This window comes from Tenrec ecaudatus, chromosome 2 (genome assembly GCF_050624435.1).
Source record: "Tenrec ecaudatus isolate mTenEca1 chromosome 2, mTenEca1.hap1, whole genome shotgun sequence".
In the NCBI taxonomy this organism is placed as follows: domain Eukaryota; kingdom Metazoa; phylum Chordata; class Mammalia; order Afrosoricida; family Tenrecidae; genus Tenrec; species Tenrec ecaudatus.
In genome coordinates this window covers 294,401,582-294,420,835 of record NC_134531.1, presented here as the reverse complement: position 1 = coordinate 294,420,835, position 19,254 = coordinate 294,401,582, and the positions used below count along the sequence as shown (strand labels likewise).

The following is a 19,254-nucleotide window of genomic DNA, read 5'->3' as shown; positions in this document are numbered from 1 at the left end:
GTGTTGATGATGAGTCAGGAGCTGAGGAAGAATGGTATCGACTGTGATTCTGGAGTCAACTCCTTCTGGTGGAAGAGGACCGATGAGTCTGTGAGAAGATCCCTCACGTATAGCCAGGCCATGCCAGTTCTGAGTCATTGTACAGATTTCTATTCATTAGCCAACATATAATTCTACTATCATTAAATAAGGTGAATAAAGAGTTGAGTCTAAAATTGTATTTTTGATATGCTTTCACTTCAGATCTGTTAGTAATACTGGAAACAAACACCCAAAAATTGAGAGAGAAATTCTGAAACAATAGTCAGTATGACTACAGGTCAGTTTACCTGCTAAAAATCTAAATGTAACATGATATGAATTATTCTTTAAAAATGCAAAAACACAATGAAAAAGAATGGCATCTTGAGATAACACTGTGAGATGCTGCCTAAAACTTGATCGTATCATATCCTTAGTACAGTAAATTCTCATAAAATCAGCACTGGTAATACAGGGTGTACATCCATCTTTCAACTAGTTCAATCCTTAAATCAGGGGGATGTCAATTCTCCTTGGAATTGGTATCGCAATCATTGTAATATTGGTCTGTATTCGAATTTGGCCTTCATTTAATTTTGTTAAGACCACATGTTTTAGCAGTTAAGTTTATATTCTGTCTTTCTTTATCAGGTTATTTCTATATTGTGGAAATCAATGATGTCTTAAAAAAAAATCTCCTGTGGCCCCGTTAGGACTAATTGAGATGTTTGATTCAAGAGTTTACTTAGACGGAAAGCTAGCGGATGAAACTTGCTTCCTCATGGGATTAAGAGGGGCTTGTAAAAGTACCCATATGTATGATTATTTTGACATGCCATTCTAACTAGAATCACAGTCATATTGATTTTTAATTTTTATGAAGATAATCTGTTCTGATGAGGCCAAAGAATAAACTGCAGTTTCACAAGCTAAGACTTCTCACAGAAAAGATTTAATTAGTGAAAAAGAAAGTATTAGTAATATACAAAGGGGGCTTTAAAAGTGGGGGAAGCTGTGTTGTATGTTTTTTGTGTTTTGGGAGATAAAACCCAGGACTGATGAATTTATAGGGGCAGGAAGTAGAATAAGGGTTTGGGGGGTAGTGGTGGGGTACAGTGGTGGTGATGGTGGAGTGGTAAAAGGGAGATGATGTCAGGGAGTCCAGGAAGAAAAGCAGGTTTGGAAACTGAATGTGGTACCAATTGTACAATTCTGCTTGACGTGATTGAACTATGGAATGATGTGGTATGTGTTTTAACTCCCACTTAATAATAAATTTTGATAAAAAAGAAAATGGAAATAAAAAATAAAATAAAAACTCAAAAATATTGGTGGAAAAAAAGGAAATAAAACATACTGGTTTTTTTCCCAGGGAGTTTTTGAAGCCATCTCATATCGTTTACATAGAAGATATGAAAACAAAGATGTCAGCCAAGGTCAATGAATAGTAGATGTCGTCCTTTTGAGGCTGCAGGGCTTGTCCACTTACCTTGAATAAAGTTTGTTTCACCACTGCTCAGAGACAAGTAAGATTCTTGCATCTTGGGTAGAGTGTGGAACTGCCCTAGCCATCTACAACGCTTTTTATTTTCTCTGGACTATGGTAATTGAAGTCAAAATGCAGACGTTCCAAGAAAGAATTCGCTTCTCAGGTACTCTGCAAAAGGTCCTCTTCTCGGGCTTCTTTTGGGGGGTTTACACAAGACTAACCTGGCTTTCCAGAGGAACGGCTTTCCTACAGCCTTGTTCCACGATGTTGGCACTTATCCCCAGCCTCCAAGGGTGACAATGAAAGAAATTGTTTAGTTTTTTACCTAGCTACCTTTTTAGTCCCTCGTGTAGTGGGGGTTATTAGAACATTCACAAGAAAAACACTGTCTAGTCGCTGCTTAGCTTTTCCGAAAGGCATTTTTAAAGAAAGTGAACACAAAATGAAAGCAGAAACATGACTGAGTTCATCTGCTTTAATCACTTAATTTTGTTACATAAGGTTCTGCTGTTATATTCTTATGTTACTTTCACACATAGTTTTAATAAGATATTCTACAGCAATTCCCAGGTATCTTTTGTTTTGCCATCCAGAAGAATTCAAGCCATCCTTTCACCTGGATCAGTTGGTATTAATTACAGAACTCCAATGTCATTCAATCATCACCTCAACGAAAATATGATTTCCAAGAAGATACATTTCTGTTCTCATGCCTTAATTTCAAGAAAACATGATATATTCGAAATCATTATTTTAAAAATCTGCTCCTTGCTTTTGGATTCATTTGGCAACAGTTTGTCAAATCTTATTAAAACAAAATGCTGGACACTGAATCCCACAGCCCTACATAGATCATGTAGTCAAGTCTACTCCTTACCTAAAACTGCCTTATAAAATGTTCTCCGAAACATAAAGTCCCATGTGTACCTTATTGTCAGTCCTGACCGTGACTTTCAGTTGTGGTAGTACACGTTCCACTTCTAGACTCCATTCCGCAGCATCTGTTGTGGATTCCAAAATATCTTCTTGTTTGGCAGACTCGTTCGTATCCTAAGAAAGGAAAGATATCACAAGATTGAGAATTTATAAAAAGAAATGGTAAAAAAAAAAAAAGGAAGCATTTTAGCAGCACCGAGCAGTTTAAATCAAGCTCGGTAGTGTTAAAATTACAGTGGCAGTGCAAACTCTTTTCTGTCCTCCTATCAGCGTTGATTATATGAAGAGGCATCAGGATTGGAAGGAGGCTTATTAACAACCTTGTGATAATACAGGTGACACACAAGCTTGCTTGCTGAACGTGAGCAGGACTTGAAACCCTTGCTGATGAGGTTCAAGAACGTCAGCCTTCAGTACAGATTATAAGAAAACCAAACTCCTCACAACTGGACCAACAGGCAACATCGGGATAAGTGGAGGAAAGGGTGAAGTTGTCAAGGATTTTCTCTTAGTTGGGTCCACAATCAATCAATGCTATGGAAGCTGGAGTTGAGAGATCACAGGATGCATTGCACTGGTTAAATCCGGTACACGAGACCCCTTTAAAAATGTCCAAAAGCAAGGGTATTATTTTGTGGACTAAAGTGCACCCGACCCAAGCCATGGTATTTTCAATTGCCTTGCATGTATGTGAAAGATGGAGACTGTATAAGGAAGACCAAAGAAGAATCTATGCATTTGAATTATGATGCTGGCAAAGAATACTGAAAATCCCACGGACTGCTAAAAGGACAAACTGATCTGTACAAGGGGAAGTACGGCCACCGTGCTCCTTAGAGGCAAAGATGGTAAGACTTTGTCTTACATAAATGCTGTCATACTGTCAGCAGAGACCAGTCCCTGGAGGACATCATGTTTGGTAAAGTAGTGGGCAGTGAAAAAGAGGAAGACCCTCCATGAGGCCGATTGATAGTGTGCTTGTAATAATAGGCTCAAACACAAGAACAACTGTGTGAGGATGGCGCAGGACTGGGCGGTGTTTTGTTCTGTTGTATGTAGGTTTGCCTGAGTTGTAATCAACATGACGACACCTAACATCACCACTACCACACTCATGTTGAGAGAAAAGAAAGCTCCAGCACAGAAGAAGAGCAAAATAAATTATTTCAAAAGTTGAAAACCAATGATTCGACTCTTCATTGTGAGGTATGAGATTGAGCTCAATGGAAATATCAAGTGCGCAAATCACCTGGCTATGTTAATTGGCAACAACAGAGATCAGACACTCAGACATGTTTACTAAGAATACAGTGTTAGCTTGAATTTACTACACTGAAATGCAAACCCAAAATCAGAGAAAGGAAACAATAAAATCTAAGGAGCAAAGGATTGCTTCTTTCAAAATTGTGTATTAATAATTAACATATTTCCTTTGTGTCACACTGTAGCACATCTTTGAAAAGTGACTTAATATAGCTCTACTGGAACTCAAATAGGATGGAGGGAAGACTTCTGTACTGGGTTTCAACCCATGAGTGCAAAAGTCAATTCGTGACTGTTTCTGAATCAAACAAAGAACTCCCCCCACCCACCCCACAAACCCCCTGCCACATCAGGTATAAGCATCTATGGATTTAGAATGTACAAATTAATGATTTAAAGATGATGCCTGAGGTACTAAAGGATCCCTGGTAGCCTAGTGGGTTACTCATTGGGCTGCTAACCACAAGGCCAGCAGTTCAGAACCAGCAGTCACCCCTAGGGGGAAGGAGGAGGCTTTCTACTCCCACAGAGGTACAGACTTGGAAACCCACAGAGGCCGCTCAATTTTGTCCTATAGGGTAGCTATGAGTAAGAATTGACTCGATAGCAGGATTTTGTTTTGTACTGCCTAGAATGTTGGTAGCAATTTTTCTGTTAAACTTTACATTTATTGCTGTAGGAAAAAGAGACTGAGGGAAAATAAAGAAGCAATTTTAGTGTATGGACCAAGGGTCCTTCAAAAATTCATGATCTCAAAAGATTCCAATATATTTACTTCAATTTTTTCATGAACATTTTGAAGATCCTTTGATATATGGATTCTAGTTTGAACAAATATAGATGCTTTGAGACAGGAAAATTTGAATGCGGAAGAGTATTAGATGATAATAAAGAATTATTATATATTGTTATTAACTTTATAAGTGTGATAGTAGTATGACTATAGAAAAGTATTTTAAAGCTATTGGTTACTTAGCCTGGCATTTGGGATTTAGTATAAAATATTATGAGAAAGAAAAATGATAAAATGGTCATAACTATTCAAGCCAGATAATGTTGCATAACGGTTTATTATTACCTTATTCTCCCTCATTTTGTGGGTGTATGACATTTTATATAATACAAAATTTAAAATAAAATTTAAAAATAAAAGACAACCTCATGGTGAATCACATCTTCAATGCAAATTTCTGTCACTAAAACATACTTCCTAAATGAAAGGCTCATTCTGATCCAATCCAACACCAAGTAAGAGATTCATCTGAAATTGAGGGAGGTTTAAATTTAGGTTGGAACATAGGATGGGCTCCTTAGATTACAGCTCACCCCAGACTGAAACATGGCGCTGCTTACATTTGAAAGCCTCTCCAACCTTTCAGCTCAGCAAGTTCTGAATAGACTTAGGGTCTTAAAAGGTGTATTTTCTGCTTTTTGTCAGAAATTCAGGAGGCAGTATATTTCTACCCTCGCTATTGGATGATTAATAACTAAATACATGCGTTTACCTTTTATAATATGTGGCTTGAGATATTCAGTTAGATTCCATTTAGAAACCAGAAGTATAAAGACGTACAGGCATTCATTTTTTTTAGGGACAGTAAAATGTGGAAACTAGATGACAAAATTTGACAAAAGCTCAACGTTAGTGTTCATTTAAATATAAACACATTGCTACTGTTTAATGTCATCAGTGGAATACTGTATACTTTGTATATAAATTGAGTCCAGGGAAGCACATAGCTGGAGGTAGGCGTGGAGGAAGCATCATGCACAAAGCAGACTTGTAACATTGTGAGACCATGTGTGGTAGCAATGGGAACATTCTCTCTCATGAGTGTGTGATTCCTAACATCTGGGACGGGGGTGGGGGGGGTGTATGAAGGTCAACACAGGATTCCTGGTTCCAGGGTATGAACTCGTATCTGGCAGCCAGGTTGAGCCAAGGAGGAGGCACATCCTCTCAGCAGCAGTTTTCTAGGAGTCTTGACTGGATGTAGATGCACTGATTAAAAGATGTGTTTAATTTATAAAGCCATTGTTGGGATGAATTGAAACTGGATGCTACTGATTATAGAGTCAGTTTCCCCCAAATTTATCTTCTCATTTCAACCTCTCCTTCTTTCCTTTCTTTAAAAAACCGTGAGCAAGCCTATTGCTATAGAGTTAATTCCAACTCATTGTCACGCTATGCAGAACCAAACAGAAAGGAGCTCCATGAAGTTTTATTAGCTGACTTCTCCCAGGACTTTCCTTCGTGAAGCTGCTGGTGGGTTTGAACTGACAACTTTTCATTCAACAGATGAAGGCAAACCATTTGTGTCACACCAGAGGCCTTTTTAAAAGTTCAGAATCATCAGACAAGGCCAGAGGGGTACCCATGTACATTCCCACTTTTTTTTTTTTTTGAGACCTGAATGCAGGGATGCTTACAATGTGAATAGATTCACTTAGATTTTCACTCAAGAAAGGGGACACTTTCATAATTTTCACAAAGGCAATGGACCGGCAATGGCCTTATTTCAACCAGAGCTTGATCTAAGTATTAGAAGGTTAAATGAAGACTAAACACTTCATTAGAAAATCCCAGTATGTAATTTACTATTTGTTTTACACTGGGTCCATAAGTGGGTTGTCTTTACCCTTACTAGTTCGTGATCTGACTCTTTTGACTACCAATGTGCTGGAGTGATTTAATGTATCTGCTCAAATCTTGCATTTGCTCGTTGACCATAGCTAATATACATGGGAGGAAGGGTGTGTGAAAAGAGATTGCACATCATAGAGCAGCATTACCTTAGTCTACTGGCACATAAATTTCATAATCTTGTTCCTCACTCCAAATTTCCCAATGCCTAGTAGCTGGAAACATCATCTGAGCAAGTTCAACATATGAACTACAAGTCACTTTGAACTCTATCCTTTGGCTTTGGTTCTAACACTTTGAGAAAACCTTTCCCTGCAATTGTTTATCCATTTAACAAATGCTATTTTATGTGGCGCTATTAGTACAAGGGAAATAAACTGCTGTTTCCATTTAATCAAAATTTTATATCATCATGACAAAGTCCCTCTCTAAAACAACAGTAGCTGGGATAAAACATAGCTCTTGGGAAATTGCATTTTCCAGCTACTGCTGCTATAGAAATAATTAGAAGCTCAATAAGACACGGGCTATCCAAAGTTTCATTTATAATTAATTAATTTAACCAATAAGCCATTTGTTAAGTTCCTATAACGTGTAGAGTCAGGACCAGGCACTGTGCAGAGTCTATTATTAAGGTCTTGAGTGCAGTGATTGGGTTAAGCAATGGCCCTGGGTCAAAGCAGCAAGGGATGAGATGGCAAGTGATTCAAAGACTGACAGGGAAAGAACTGAAGAAACTGTCCACATCATCCTGGGCAGCTCAACATCAAGGTCACTGAGAAAATCAAACACGCAGTGTCCATTGCTTGCTCAGAATTCTGCTCCTTTAAGTTACCGCCCCGCTTCCTAGATAACACTGTGTGATAGGCGAATACTCTGTATACATTAAGGAATATTGTGTGTTTTATGCGTTCAGGGTTATGGTGAGAAGAGTGAGTATTTCAGCAAAGTAGATCATGTGAATGTAGACAAATCCCTCCACAGCCTCTGAAATGTTGGGTGGTCTGTGCAGTGCTGCAAAGCTGTTCTGGTCACACTGAGTCACGTGTGATTATGACACTTGACAACGCCTGCAAAATGTCATCACCCTTGTTAACTCTGGAGAACCTAGGTAGGCCCTCACTGCTTAGCAGGGGGAATGATGAACTAGATACTAACAGAGGGAGACAGACTCATTAACAAATGAATACTAACATATTAAAAATCTGTTATTTGGTGACAAAATATAGGATGTGAGCATTGGTCAAGTTTTTAATGAATTGTTATTCATCAAAAAAGGGAGGGCCAACACAATCACTGAAGACAAAATGGGTGCATAAGTAAATGTGGTGAAAAAAGCTGATGGTGCCTGGCTATCAAACGATATAGTGTGTGGGATCTTAAAGGGTTGAAGATAAACAAGTGGCCATGGTAGATGAGAAGCAACAAAGCCCACATGGAAAAAGCACACCAGTCTGTGTGACCATGAGGTGTCAATGGGTTCAGGTAGCAGGCATCAAAGACCCAGAACAAAAAATCATATCCATGTAAATGAGGGGAGGGCAGAGTGGAGGCCCAAAGCCCATCTGTAGACAACTGGACATCCCCTTACAGAAGGGTCACAAGGAAGAGACGAGTCAGTCAGGGTGCAGTATAGCACCGATGAAGACAAAACATACAACGTTCCTCTAGTTCTTTAATGCTTCCTTTCCCCACCATCATGACCCCAATTCTACCTTACAAACCCAGCTAGACCACAACATGGACAGGTAAGAGCTGGAAACACAGGGAATCTAGGACAGATAAACCCCTCAGGACCAACAGTGAGAATAGTGATACCAGGAGTGTAAGGAGAAGGTGGGTGGAGAAAGGGGGAACCGATCACAATGATCGACACATAACCCCCTCCCAGGGGGACTGACAGTAGAAAAGTGGGTGAAGGGAGACATTCATTAGCGTAAGACATGAAAAAATAATAATTTATGCATTACCAAGGGTTCATGAGGGAGGGCGAGAAGGTAGGGGAGGTAGGGGCAAAAATGAGTAGCTGACACCAAGGGCTCAAATAGAAAGAAAATGTTTTGAAAATGATGATGGCAACAAATGTACAAATGTGCTTGATACCATGGATGGATGTGTAGATTGTGATAAAAGTTGTATGAGCCACCAATAAAATGATTAAGAAAGAAAAAAAAGACATCGGATGGTGCTGTTGAACCTTTTTGACACATACACAGGATAATTTGAAAGACTAAAATTTTTCTTCTTTTTTTAATTAATAATTTTATTGGGGGTGCTTACAACTCATATCACAATCGATACATCCATCCATTGTATGTCAAACACATTTGTACATTTGTTGCCCTCATTATTCTCAAAACATTTGCTTTCTGCTTGAACCCTTGGTATCAGCTCCTCATATTTCCCCTCGCTCCCTGCTCCTTTCTTCCTCATGAACCCTTGATAATTTATAAATTATTATTATTTTGTCATGTCTTACACTGTCTGATGTCTCCCTGCACCCACTTTTCTGTTGTCCATCCCCAACAGAGGAGGTTATATGTAGATCCTTGCAATCGGTTCCCCTTTTTTACCCCACCTTCCCTCCACCCTTCAGGCATCGGCACTCTCATCACTGGTCCTGAAGGGATAAACATTTTTTTAATAAATTTGTTCAGCTGTCAAAAAAAAAAAAAAGGAGGGGACTTTGTTGCTTTCCTGCTAGATGGCCGCTTGTTTAACTTTAAGCCTTTGAGACCCCAGACACTTTGTCTTTTAATAGCCGGGCACCATCTGCTTTCTTCATCACACTTGTTTATGTACCCATTTCGTCTTCAGTGATAGTGTTGGAAAGGTGAGTATCATACAGTGCCAAAATATTAGAACAAACCGTTCTTGTACTGAGATCAGATTTGAGTAGAGGCCCAAAGTCCATCTAATTCCTTGTCGCATTTACATATAAATATATATTTACATGGTCAAATAAACATATCTCTGTAATTTTTACTTTCTTCTTCCTTCTTTTTTTTCTTTCATCCTGCCCCACCATCATGGTTATCTGCTGTTCACCTCTCAGTAACTCAGTAACATAAAAACAAGGGTTCCTGAGGAGTAGGGTGGGGGACAGAGCAGATAAAGGGGAGCTGATATCAAGGAGTTCATGAAGAAGATGTTTCGAAACTGTTGGCAGCAGCAATTGATCTAATTGAATTGTGAACAGTTATAACACCTGTAATAGCACCCCCACAATTTTTTTAAAGGAGGGGGGAAGCAAATTCTTAGAGGTAATACTATTCATAATACATCCTGTGTAACCATTACTGAAAAACTCCATGCAAGAACAGAAATTAAATAAGATACCAGATGGACGAGTGTTGACCATGACTTCTGATAACAGAGTTACCTTGTAACTAATTTCAACTCTGCTATGTTCAAAGCAGTATAAGTCTAGTACTGTAGGATGTTTCAGATCCCAAGGTTTCAAGTTAGGCTGAACAAATGGCACAGTTAAGAAACTTACCCATTGGAATGAAAGAAGAGAAGAAAAGTAGAAAAGGGGCCATGTAGTATGTATGCTTGATTCGAATTCTTCCCCTGACTGCTTCTGGAGTAAGACTTTGTTGAGTAAAGTTAATACATATGACTACACGGCTCAAGGCTCAGGAAAACATGAGAAGACAATTTCTTACGAATGGAGAACCCCAAATCAGAAGGAACAAAGAAATCACAAATTTATCTGGGAACTTGGCCAGCAGAACCTAATCTAGATTTCAAAGTAAGAAGGGGAAAGGAAGGGAAGGACAGAAAATTGTAAAACTGCACTAGTAATGAACCATGAATAAGTGCAGATGTTTGAGTCTTCAATAACGAAGCTAAAATCCCTATCTCATGGGAAGGAGACTGCTAGTCTGGATAATACTTGATGCCAACATTTTTATTAACTACATTTTTCCATGATATCTATAAGCCATGATTGCCAATACTACTTTTTACTATTCTGTAATACAATGATTCCCTAAGGGCTAAGAAAGCAAGATATGACTGACCCAAAGTTAAATGATACCAAAAACCACACCAACATCATTGCCATTGTCTATTCTGAAGCGACCCTAAAGAGGAGGGTAGAACTGCTCTGTGGGTTTCCAAAACAATAACAGCTTACAGGAGTAGAAAACTTTATCTTTCTCCCAAGGAGAAGCCATTGGCTTTGAACTGCTCATCCTGTGATTAGGAGTCCAACAAGGGACCACTATGCCACCAGAGCTCCTTAAATGATACCACAGAGTTGTGGGTTTTTTTTTTTCATTCTAATGTCTGCTTTTAAAATGTCTGTATGTCCTCATGTTATCAAAATGCCAGGGTCAACTTCTGTTTGTTCATGTGACTGCTTGTACTACTCCTAAAATTCCTAAGCTGCTGTGAGTACCATATTGCTATCCACGCTTATTAGAATTTAGACAGAAAAGTGACAGCTTGGGAGGAGAGTGGGCTAGGACATCGTAGACATTTCTATAGGCAGAAACAATACCTCTTTTGGTTACATAAGGGCTTTTTTTTTTTGCATTCTTCTTCATTTAATTCTTTGCTCAAGATAGGGCAAGTTGGTAAGAAAAGAAGTATTCAATATAATACACAAGGTATTACTATGAGTTAAACAAGGTTTCTCCAAGGGACATCTAGTCCTCCTCTTTTTTCCTATCTATCAATGAAAAATTTCATACAGGGAAAAATACAAGTTATTTCACCAAGATAAATACCTTCTTGAAATACAATGTTTTTAAGCATATCATATTAAAAGCACAAAGATTAGATCTTTCAAGTTCCATCAACCTTCATATTGATCCTTCTTTATGATTACAAAACCATAAGTCACGAATTTGATTCACTGTTTTCTTTCTAAATTACATTTTAAAGGAATGAACAGTACATCCCTATGGTAAAAAAAATGCATAATACTATGGAAAAAAGAGCTTTTGATTTATTCTGAATGATTGAATGTAAGTCTGGTTATAATCTATCAAAAGTAGTAGATAGGCAGTACTCTCTGTCTTTAAATATATGTGGTTTATAAAGTTTTTCTTTAAGTTTAATTTCAAGCTTAATCAAAACAAATCTTATCCTGAGTTATTGTGTGAACTCAAGATTTGCATATATTATGCTCTCATATTTTTTAAGTTAAAAAAATCCCCAAACTCACACAAAATCAATTTATTTCTCCAAAGAGATAAAAAAATTATTTCTGAAAGAGAACTAAGCATTCAACATTATTGCTTAATATAGCAATGCTCATCTTTACTATTACTTAGATTACAGTAATTTACACTGAGCCCTGGTGGCATGAACAAGTTAAGAGCTGGTCGGCTCACAGTGTGGGAATTGCACCTGACCTGATCCCACCACACCGAGGCAAATCACTGGGGGAGTGCAGCGGAACAGCAAGGGAATGGAGTGGCAAGGTCCCCAGGGAATGCTGAAAATGGACTTTCGGGCCAGAGCGTGGTGCCCCAACAGACTGGACTGGAAAACGCTCCTAAGGGCCAGCAAACGATCCCTGAACTAACTACAAGCTTTTCTCTTGTGAACTGTTTTGTTCTGTTCTTTGTCAGTGGTTTGTTTTTGTTGTTTTGTTGTCTGGTTGCATACTGTTGCTTTGTTTTCCTCTGTCTTGTTTTCATGCATGTTAGTGTCTCCACAGGTCTGTCTGAATAGGACAGGCTGGATAAACTATCTGGAGGAAAAACAACGGGACTGACAGTTCTGGGGGGACTTGGGGTGGGGGGCTAGGGGGGGTAAGGAAGTGGTGTTAACAAACCCAGGGACAAGGGAAAAACATGGGACCCCAAATGATAGAGAAGGGGGAGTGGCAGGCCTGGTGGGAAATGATCAAGGGTAAGGTTGCTTAGAGAAGAGGTACACTCTAGCCCAGGTGGCGACGAAGCATGGTAGTAGGGCAGGAGGAAAGTCAAGGGAGATGGAGGAAAGAGCTAGGAGTCAAAGGGCATTCATGGAGGTCTAGACAAAGACATGTACATGCAAATATATATAGGAGGATGGGGAAATATATCTATGTGTCTATATTTATAGGTCAAGTATTAAGGTGGCGGAAGTACCTTGGGCCTCTACTCAAACACTCCCTCAATGCATGAATACCTTCTTTTATTAAATTGGAACTCTATGATGCTCACTCTCCCGACACAACGGCTGGAGCCAAAGTGGGTGAACAAGTAAATGTGGTGAAGAAAGCTGATGGTGCCCGGCTATCAAAAGAGATAGTGACTGGGGTCTTAAAGGCTTGAAGATAAACAAGCGGCCATCTAGCTCAGAAGCAACAAAGTCCACATGGAAGAACACACCAGTCTGTGCGATCGAGTGGTCCCGAAGGGATCAGTTACCAGGCATCAAAGAACAAAAAATCATATCATTGACTGCACACCTCCATGATAGGATCGCTGAAGACAAATGGGTGCATAAGCAAATGTGGTGAAGAAAGCTGATGGTGCCCGGCTATCAAAAGAGATAGTGTCTGGGGTCTTAAAGGCTTGAAGGTGAACAAGCGGCCATCTAGCTCAGAAGCAAAAAAGCCCACATGGAAGAAGCACACCGGCCGGTGCGATCACGAGGTGCCAAGGTACCAGGTATAAGGCATCATGCAAAAAAAAAAAAGATATAAGTGTGTGTATGTATGTGTATATATGTGTATATGTATATATGTATATGTATATATATACCATATTAAATGAAGGGGGAAGTGCAGAGTGGAGATCCAAGGCCCAAGTGTCGGCCAATGGAGATCCCCTCATAGAGGGGTTTAGGAGAGGAGATGGGTTAATTAGGGTGAGAGGTAGTACCGATGAAGAACACAGCTTTCCCCCAGATCCTGGATGCTTCCTCCCCCCAACTACCATGATCCGAATTCTACCTTGCAGGGCTGGATAGGACAGAGGCTGTACACTGGTACATATGAGGGCTGGAGGTACAGGGAATCCAGGGTGGATGATACCTTCAGGACCAAGGGTGTGAGGGACGATGCTGGGAGAGTGGAGGGTGAGTGGGTTGGAAAGGGGGAACTGATTACAAGGATCCACATGTGACCTCTTCCCTGGGAGAGGGACAGCAGAGAAGGGGGGAAGCGAGACTCCGTATAGGGCAAGATATGACAAAATAACGATGTATAAATTACCAAGGGCACATGAGGGAGGGGGGAATGGGAAGGGAGGGGAACAAAAAAGAGGACCTGATGCAAGGGGCTTAAGTGGAGAGCAAATGCCTTGAGAATGATTGGGGCAGGGAATGTATGGATGTGCTTTATACAATTGATGTATGTATATGTATGGATTGTGATAAGAGTTGTATGAGTCCCTAATAAAATGTAAAAAAAGAAAAGAGGAGAAAAAATGATTACGGCAAAGACTGTACAGATGTGCTTTATACAATTGATGTATGTATATGTATGAACTGTGATAAGAATTGTATGAGCCCCTAATAAATTGTTAAAAAAAAAAGAATCACAGTCACAGGGAAAGGAGTGTTGGTGGTGAGGTGGTTATGCATTGGATGAGGCAAAGCACAAGCTCAGCTGTTTGAAACCATAAGCTGCTCCTCAGAAAGAAAGGCTTTCCCCTCCCAAAGAAATTACCATCTCAGAAACTCAAAAGAGCAGTTAGATCCTGTCCTGTAGGATCTCTATGAGTTGGCATTGACTCAATGGCAGTAAGAAAGCTTAATTTATTACAGGGATCAAAGATACCTATTTTCAATGTTAACAAATGAATACTTTTTGAAAATGTCATTTCTCTGTTAAATATTTAGTATGCTGTATTTTAATCTAATGACAATTATTGACATTCGTGTTTTATTAAAATGTGATAAATAATTAAAATAAAAAAGAGCTTGTCTGCTAACCAAAAGGCCAGCAGTTCAAATCCACCTGCTGCTCTCAGAAATTTATAGACAAAACAAAGACTAAGAAAAAAATACGTGTATCACCTCCATGTGAACTTTCAGGTATAAAGGAGGAATCCAGCCCTTTCTCCAAATGGACAGCCTGGGAGCCCATCAGCATGTGACCAGCTGTTCAGTTTGCTTTGCTTCATATTTTACTGTTACCATATATTTGGACAGTTTATATACTCTAACCTATGTATTACTCTATTTCTGTATCAATATCACAATTTATTTTTCAGATTGATAAAACATCGCAAACATACAAATTCCTATAGCAGTGTCCCCAAATGTTAGTATAATATTTAACTAAAGGGCTGTTGTTGGTAGGTACGATCCCGTCAGCTCCAACCCATAGTGCCCCTATGGACAATAGAAGGGGAAATGGAAAGAATACACAGGGTCACTGCGTACCAAAAATAACTAGCGGCATCCCACCATTTCAAGAGGAAGCATATGGGTAAGAACCAGCGGTACTGATGGAAAAAGTTCAAACTGCACTGAACGCATTCACTGAAAACAAGGCTCTAGGAATTGGCAGACTACCCACTGAAATGTTTCAGCACGCTGAAGCAGCACTGGAAACACTCATCTACGCCTGGACATTTGGAAGGGAGCTATCTGACCAACTGACTGTACGAGATCTATGTTTGTGCCCATTCCAAAGAAAGGTAAGCCAACATGATGCTCACACTATAGAATCACTGATAACACTCATGAGTAAGATTTTGCTTAAGATCATTCAACAATGATTGAGCAGTACTTTGCCAGGGAACTGCCCGGAGTTCAGGTGAGACTCAGCAGAGGATGTAGAACAAGGGCTATCATTGCTGATGTCAGATGGATCTTGGCTTAAAGCAGAGACGACCAGAAAGATTTTCGCATATGGTTTTTTGACTATGCAAAGGCATTAACTAAAGATTTATAATATTTATATCTGGGTGTGGAGATTTGGGGGACTTTTGTACTTCCTTGTAGAAATTTCTACTTTTTTTCATCAAAATATCGTTCATGAAATAATATTTTGGTTTCAACAATAAGTTATGTTTGATTACCTTCAGAAAACTAGCTGGTACCCATAGTAAATGGTTTAGAAATTCGAATGAGAGACAATGCTGTTTCAGTGGAGACAGAAAGATGTAAATTTGGCCTTACATGGATGCATGATGGGTAAATAAGCAGAAAAGAAAGGCAGCCAGCACTTCTCATGAGCCAAAATACATCGTTTATGGAGATGACACTAGGGAAATGGATTAAAGGTTTAGAAAGTTGATTATTGAGGGGAAGAGAGTTAGATACATTATGAAAGACCTGGATGTAAAATTTCTAATCTAATCAAGAGGGAAAGCAAAGAGAAATCGCAAGCAAGGCATGACGATATCATTTATTTGTCCCACAGATGTCTACTTAGTGTCAGGTACCATCCTAGTCTGTACCACTAAATAAAATGACAAACACTCTCAAGTTATACCTTATGACGATTTATTTCTTGATGGGGTTATAGGACGAAGTTGGTTGAAGTGATTAAGGCAAAGCCTACTTGAGGACATAGAATTTCATCTGAACATTTACAAACCAGGTGGTAAAAGGGCATTTTAGGAAGAGATAACGAGAAGAGAAAGGAAGGGCTAGGATCAGATGTGCTCACAATGCATTTGCAAACCTTTCCTCTGGGTTAGCTGGAATAAAACAACTGTAGAAGAAAATAGGTCAGACTATGTAGACACATGTCAAAATGCTAAGGGCCCTAGAACACAGACCAGAATTTTATTGTTTTATAATCTGTGTAAATAGAACACTAGATAGTGAAAAGCTATGAGATGTTTTTGAACTCAGAATAACCTGGTTTGAGTTAGAGGACTTAGGTAAAACATATTTGGGGGGAAAGGTAGAGGTAAGGCTAAAGGATGAGGACCAAAGACCATTCAGAACATTCCTGTAACACAGTCCAGGCAGGAGACAGAGAGAGCCTCGTCGTGCAGGGCAGAGGAAGGGGTGCATTCAAGAGGTATTTCAAAGGGAGCAGGCACAAGTTAGTGACCGGATATTCTGGATAAAAGAGAACAATAAGTCCAAGGTGACTCCCAGACTTCCAAACATCTGAAGGTGAAATATACAAAGCATTAACACTGCCAGGTGGAGGAAGGAAGGGGCTGGGAGGAGAGAGTAGAGATGGGGCTGCTGGTTTTCTGTTTGTTGTGTTTTGTAGGAATACTGGTTTATAGAAAAATGAGAAATGCCTATCTTCTGGATCCTCAACTAGTAAATTGAGTTAATAAGAAAGATTTTATATTGGTATGGATCCAGGAAATTAATCTACCCAACTAAAGACAAAAAAGCTATCAAATAGTATCAGAACAGACTGATCTATTGACATCCACCTGAATTCCCTTGGTCATATTTGCAGAGGAAATGTTATCCTGTGGCAGCTTAGTGGAGCGGGCCTTCCACAACCATCTCTGTAGCATTAGGAAAGCAAAGCCATGGCATCTCCGGGAATTGGTCATTGACACGAAGGTGCAAGCTTCTCCATCATTTGCATTCCCTGTAAATTTGCTATTCAAAAGCATTCCCGGCAATCTATGGCATTACTTATATGGGCACCTTTTCTATTCCCTGAAGCCACGTAAGAATGACAGTAACTGAGTCCAGTCTCTAGAAAATGTGAAAATAATACAACGAATAGTGCCAACTGTGTGTTCTATGCCAACACCACCATAGCCACTGACCACAAGTTAGGGTCCCTACTCTCAAGCGAACTTGTGGAGACTTCGTTTTGTCTACATTTTACACATGTGTTTTAGCAACCAAACCCTGACATAGATAACATAAAGCCAAGTGTCTTGTAGAAGGAAGCAGTCGCAGAGAGGTTAATTAACTTTCCGTGGTCCTGTGGCTAGTGAAGTACAGCCAGGATTTCAGCTAAGGCTGTTCTTTCTGCCTCGCATCTGCCTTGAAGGTAGGCTTCAGAGCTAGAAGGAACCTTTCTTCTTGAAAAGTCTTTGTGTCTTACTTCTTGCTAGGTCTAAAATAGGGCAGAGAGATGGAAATAAGGATCTCTCATATTTCAAGTGTGGGCTCAGAAGTTACATAAACTGAAAAATACAGTCAAACCAACCTCGGCTTTTACAGCTAGTAAGAACTGCCATGTGAGCCTCCGCTGAGTAGTGAGGACATGCGTTCTCTCTAGCCCACATTTCCCATTTGCCTCCAGAGGTCAGACTGATGGGGATGGTGTCGGTCAGTCACTACCTGAAGAGGAAGCGCATTTCCCCAATCATAATGTGTCCCATCACACTCAAGCATGTGGTGTTTCAATCACATCTCCTGTGACTGAATACCAACCATAGACTTAGGAAGCTTCACATTCCAATGTTTTAGGAACGTAGGAAAAACATTTGCTTCAAGAATGAATAGTTACTCCTGAGGCAAGCTATGCTGTATTGACAAGTATTTTTTTCAGTAATTAATTTTGTCCAGAATGAAAGTATCAATTATATACAGGATTAAAAAATTACAGTATTTAAGAGATTAACCAAAACAGATATATCTCCTTTCCCTCTTGGATCATAAATACTGCTGATTTGCTTAGATGAAACTGTACACTAAAAGTGAAATGACATTTTTATTTTAAGCTCATATTTTAACTTCCTTAGAGCTTTTGATTTTTAAATTAAAAAAAATCTCTCATTCTTGGTACAATGATTGTTTTTTTGCTAAGTAATTAAAACCCCATTGTACTGAAACCTTTTGAGGTACTTGGTTTCGTGCTGTATAACTCAGGATTTGGTTTCTAAAACCTCAAATTTAGCATCTCAAGAAAGAATAGTATCTGTGGCATGTTTGAAAAAATGTTTTGAAATGAAGTGATGGGCATTTAAAAATAGAATTCAGAGAGCGCACGGCTCCCTCCCGTCTTTCTTTCAGTGGGGGAGGAGAATGACACATCTGCGTTATGCTGCCAGAGCAGTTGCTGATCTTCTGCTGAGTTTCACAATGGAGACCAAACTCCAGCACAGCCACCACGAACATGCAGGCAGTTTCCAAACGACACAGGACTTAGGAATGGAAATGACTAACATATACCCCTCGACCATCTTGTTCCCAAAGCCTTCCTTCTCTGCCCACTACCCTCCCCCCACCTATAAACGTTGTTTCCTACCGCTGACCATCAAGGATCCTTAAACTAAAGGCCATCTGATCTGTTAGAGCTTTAGTCCAGGAGCAGCGTCCGCCCCCATGACCAGTCTCTCTGGTTCTGGCTAAATTTCAGATTTCAATAGAAAGACACAGAGAAGGAAGAACTTTGTAAGCTAGACTTAAAGCCAAATGCCCCCCCCCCACCTTTTTTTTTTCCTTCTAAGAAAAGCAATCTCAAGTTCAAATAGCTAGCAAATGAAATTCTGGAATATGAAATCATCTCTTACCAATCACATGAGTTCGGTTTCTGAGAAGTATTGTGTTTAGCAAAATGATAGGGTATGAAAACTAGGGAAGAGGGGAGGGAGATCACATGGCAAGAATGGCTTTAAAAATATTTTTGAAACCCCCAAATAAATAAATGTTCTGCAAAGTACCTGGTTCCAAAACGAACCCGTTCCATTGATGCAAGCATTGTGCACAGGAGGAAACCTTGAGCAACACCTTGTTTGATCTTCAACAAGCATCTCACTACTTGGGCATTCCAATGCTTAGGCAAGAGGCAGACAGCATCTCTTTATGAAGTTTCGATCGAGTGGCTACAGGCTTCAGATATGCTGCCCTAGGGAGGACTATGGGTCACCTAAGTCCTCCTCTAAGGAAGAATTTATTGCCCAGCTATCCAGAATGGGGCCAGCAAACCAGCCTGCTGCTGTCAGCTCCTCCTGAGCCTATGTGACCTGCAAAGAGCCACCTTGTCCTGCAGGTATGCCCTGCCCAGGGCTGCCTGCATCCCGAGACTGAGCCGAGCGGACCATACTTGTTCTGGGCACAGCACCAG

At 39.8% G+C, this 19,254-nt stretch overlaps 1 protein-coding gene across 1 annotated transcript in view; it reads right to left on the bottom strand.

Moving 5' to 3' along the window:
• The window catches only part of IFT57 (intraflagellar transport 57), a 71,459-nt gene that overhangs the window by 30,184 nt on the left and 22,021 nt on the right, over window positions 1–19,254 (bottom strand). The window contains exon 6 of the mRNA XM_075542563.1: window positions 2,438–2,560. Within this exon, the coding sequence (XP_075398678.1) occupies window positions 2,438–2,560 (123 nt within the window). The remainder of the gene's footprint in view (window positions 1–2,437; window positions 2,561–19,254) is intronic.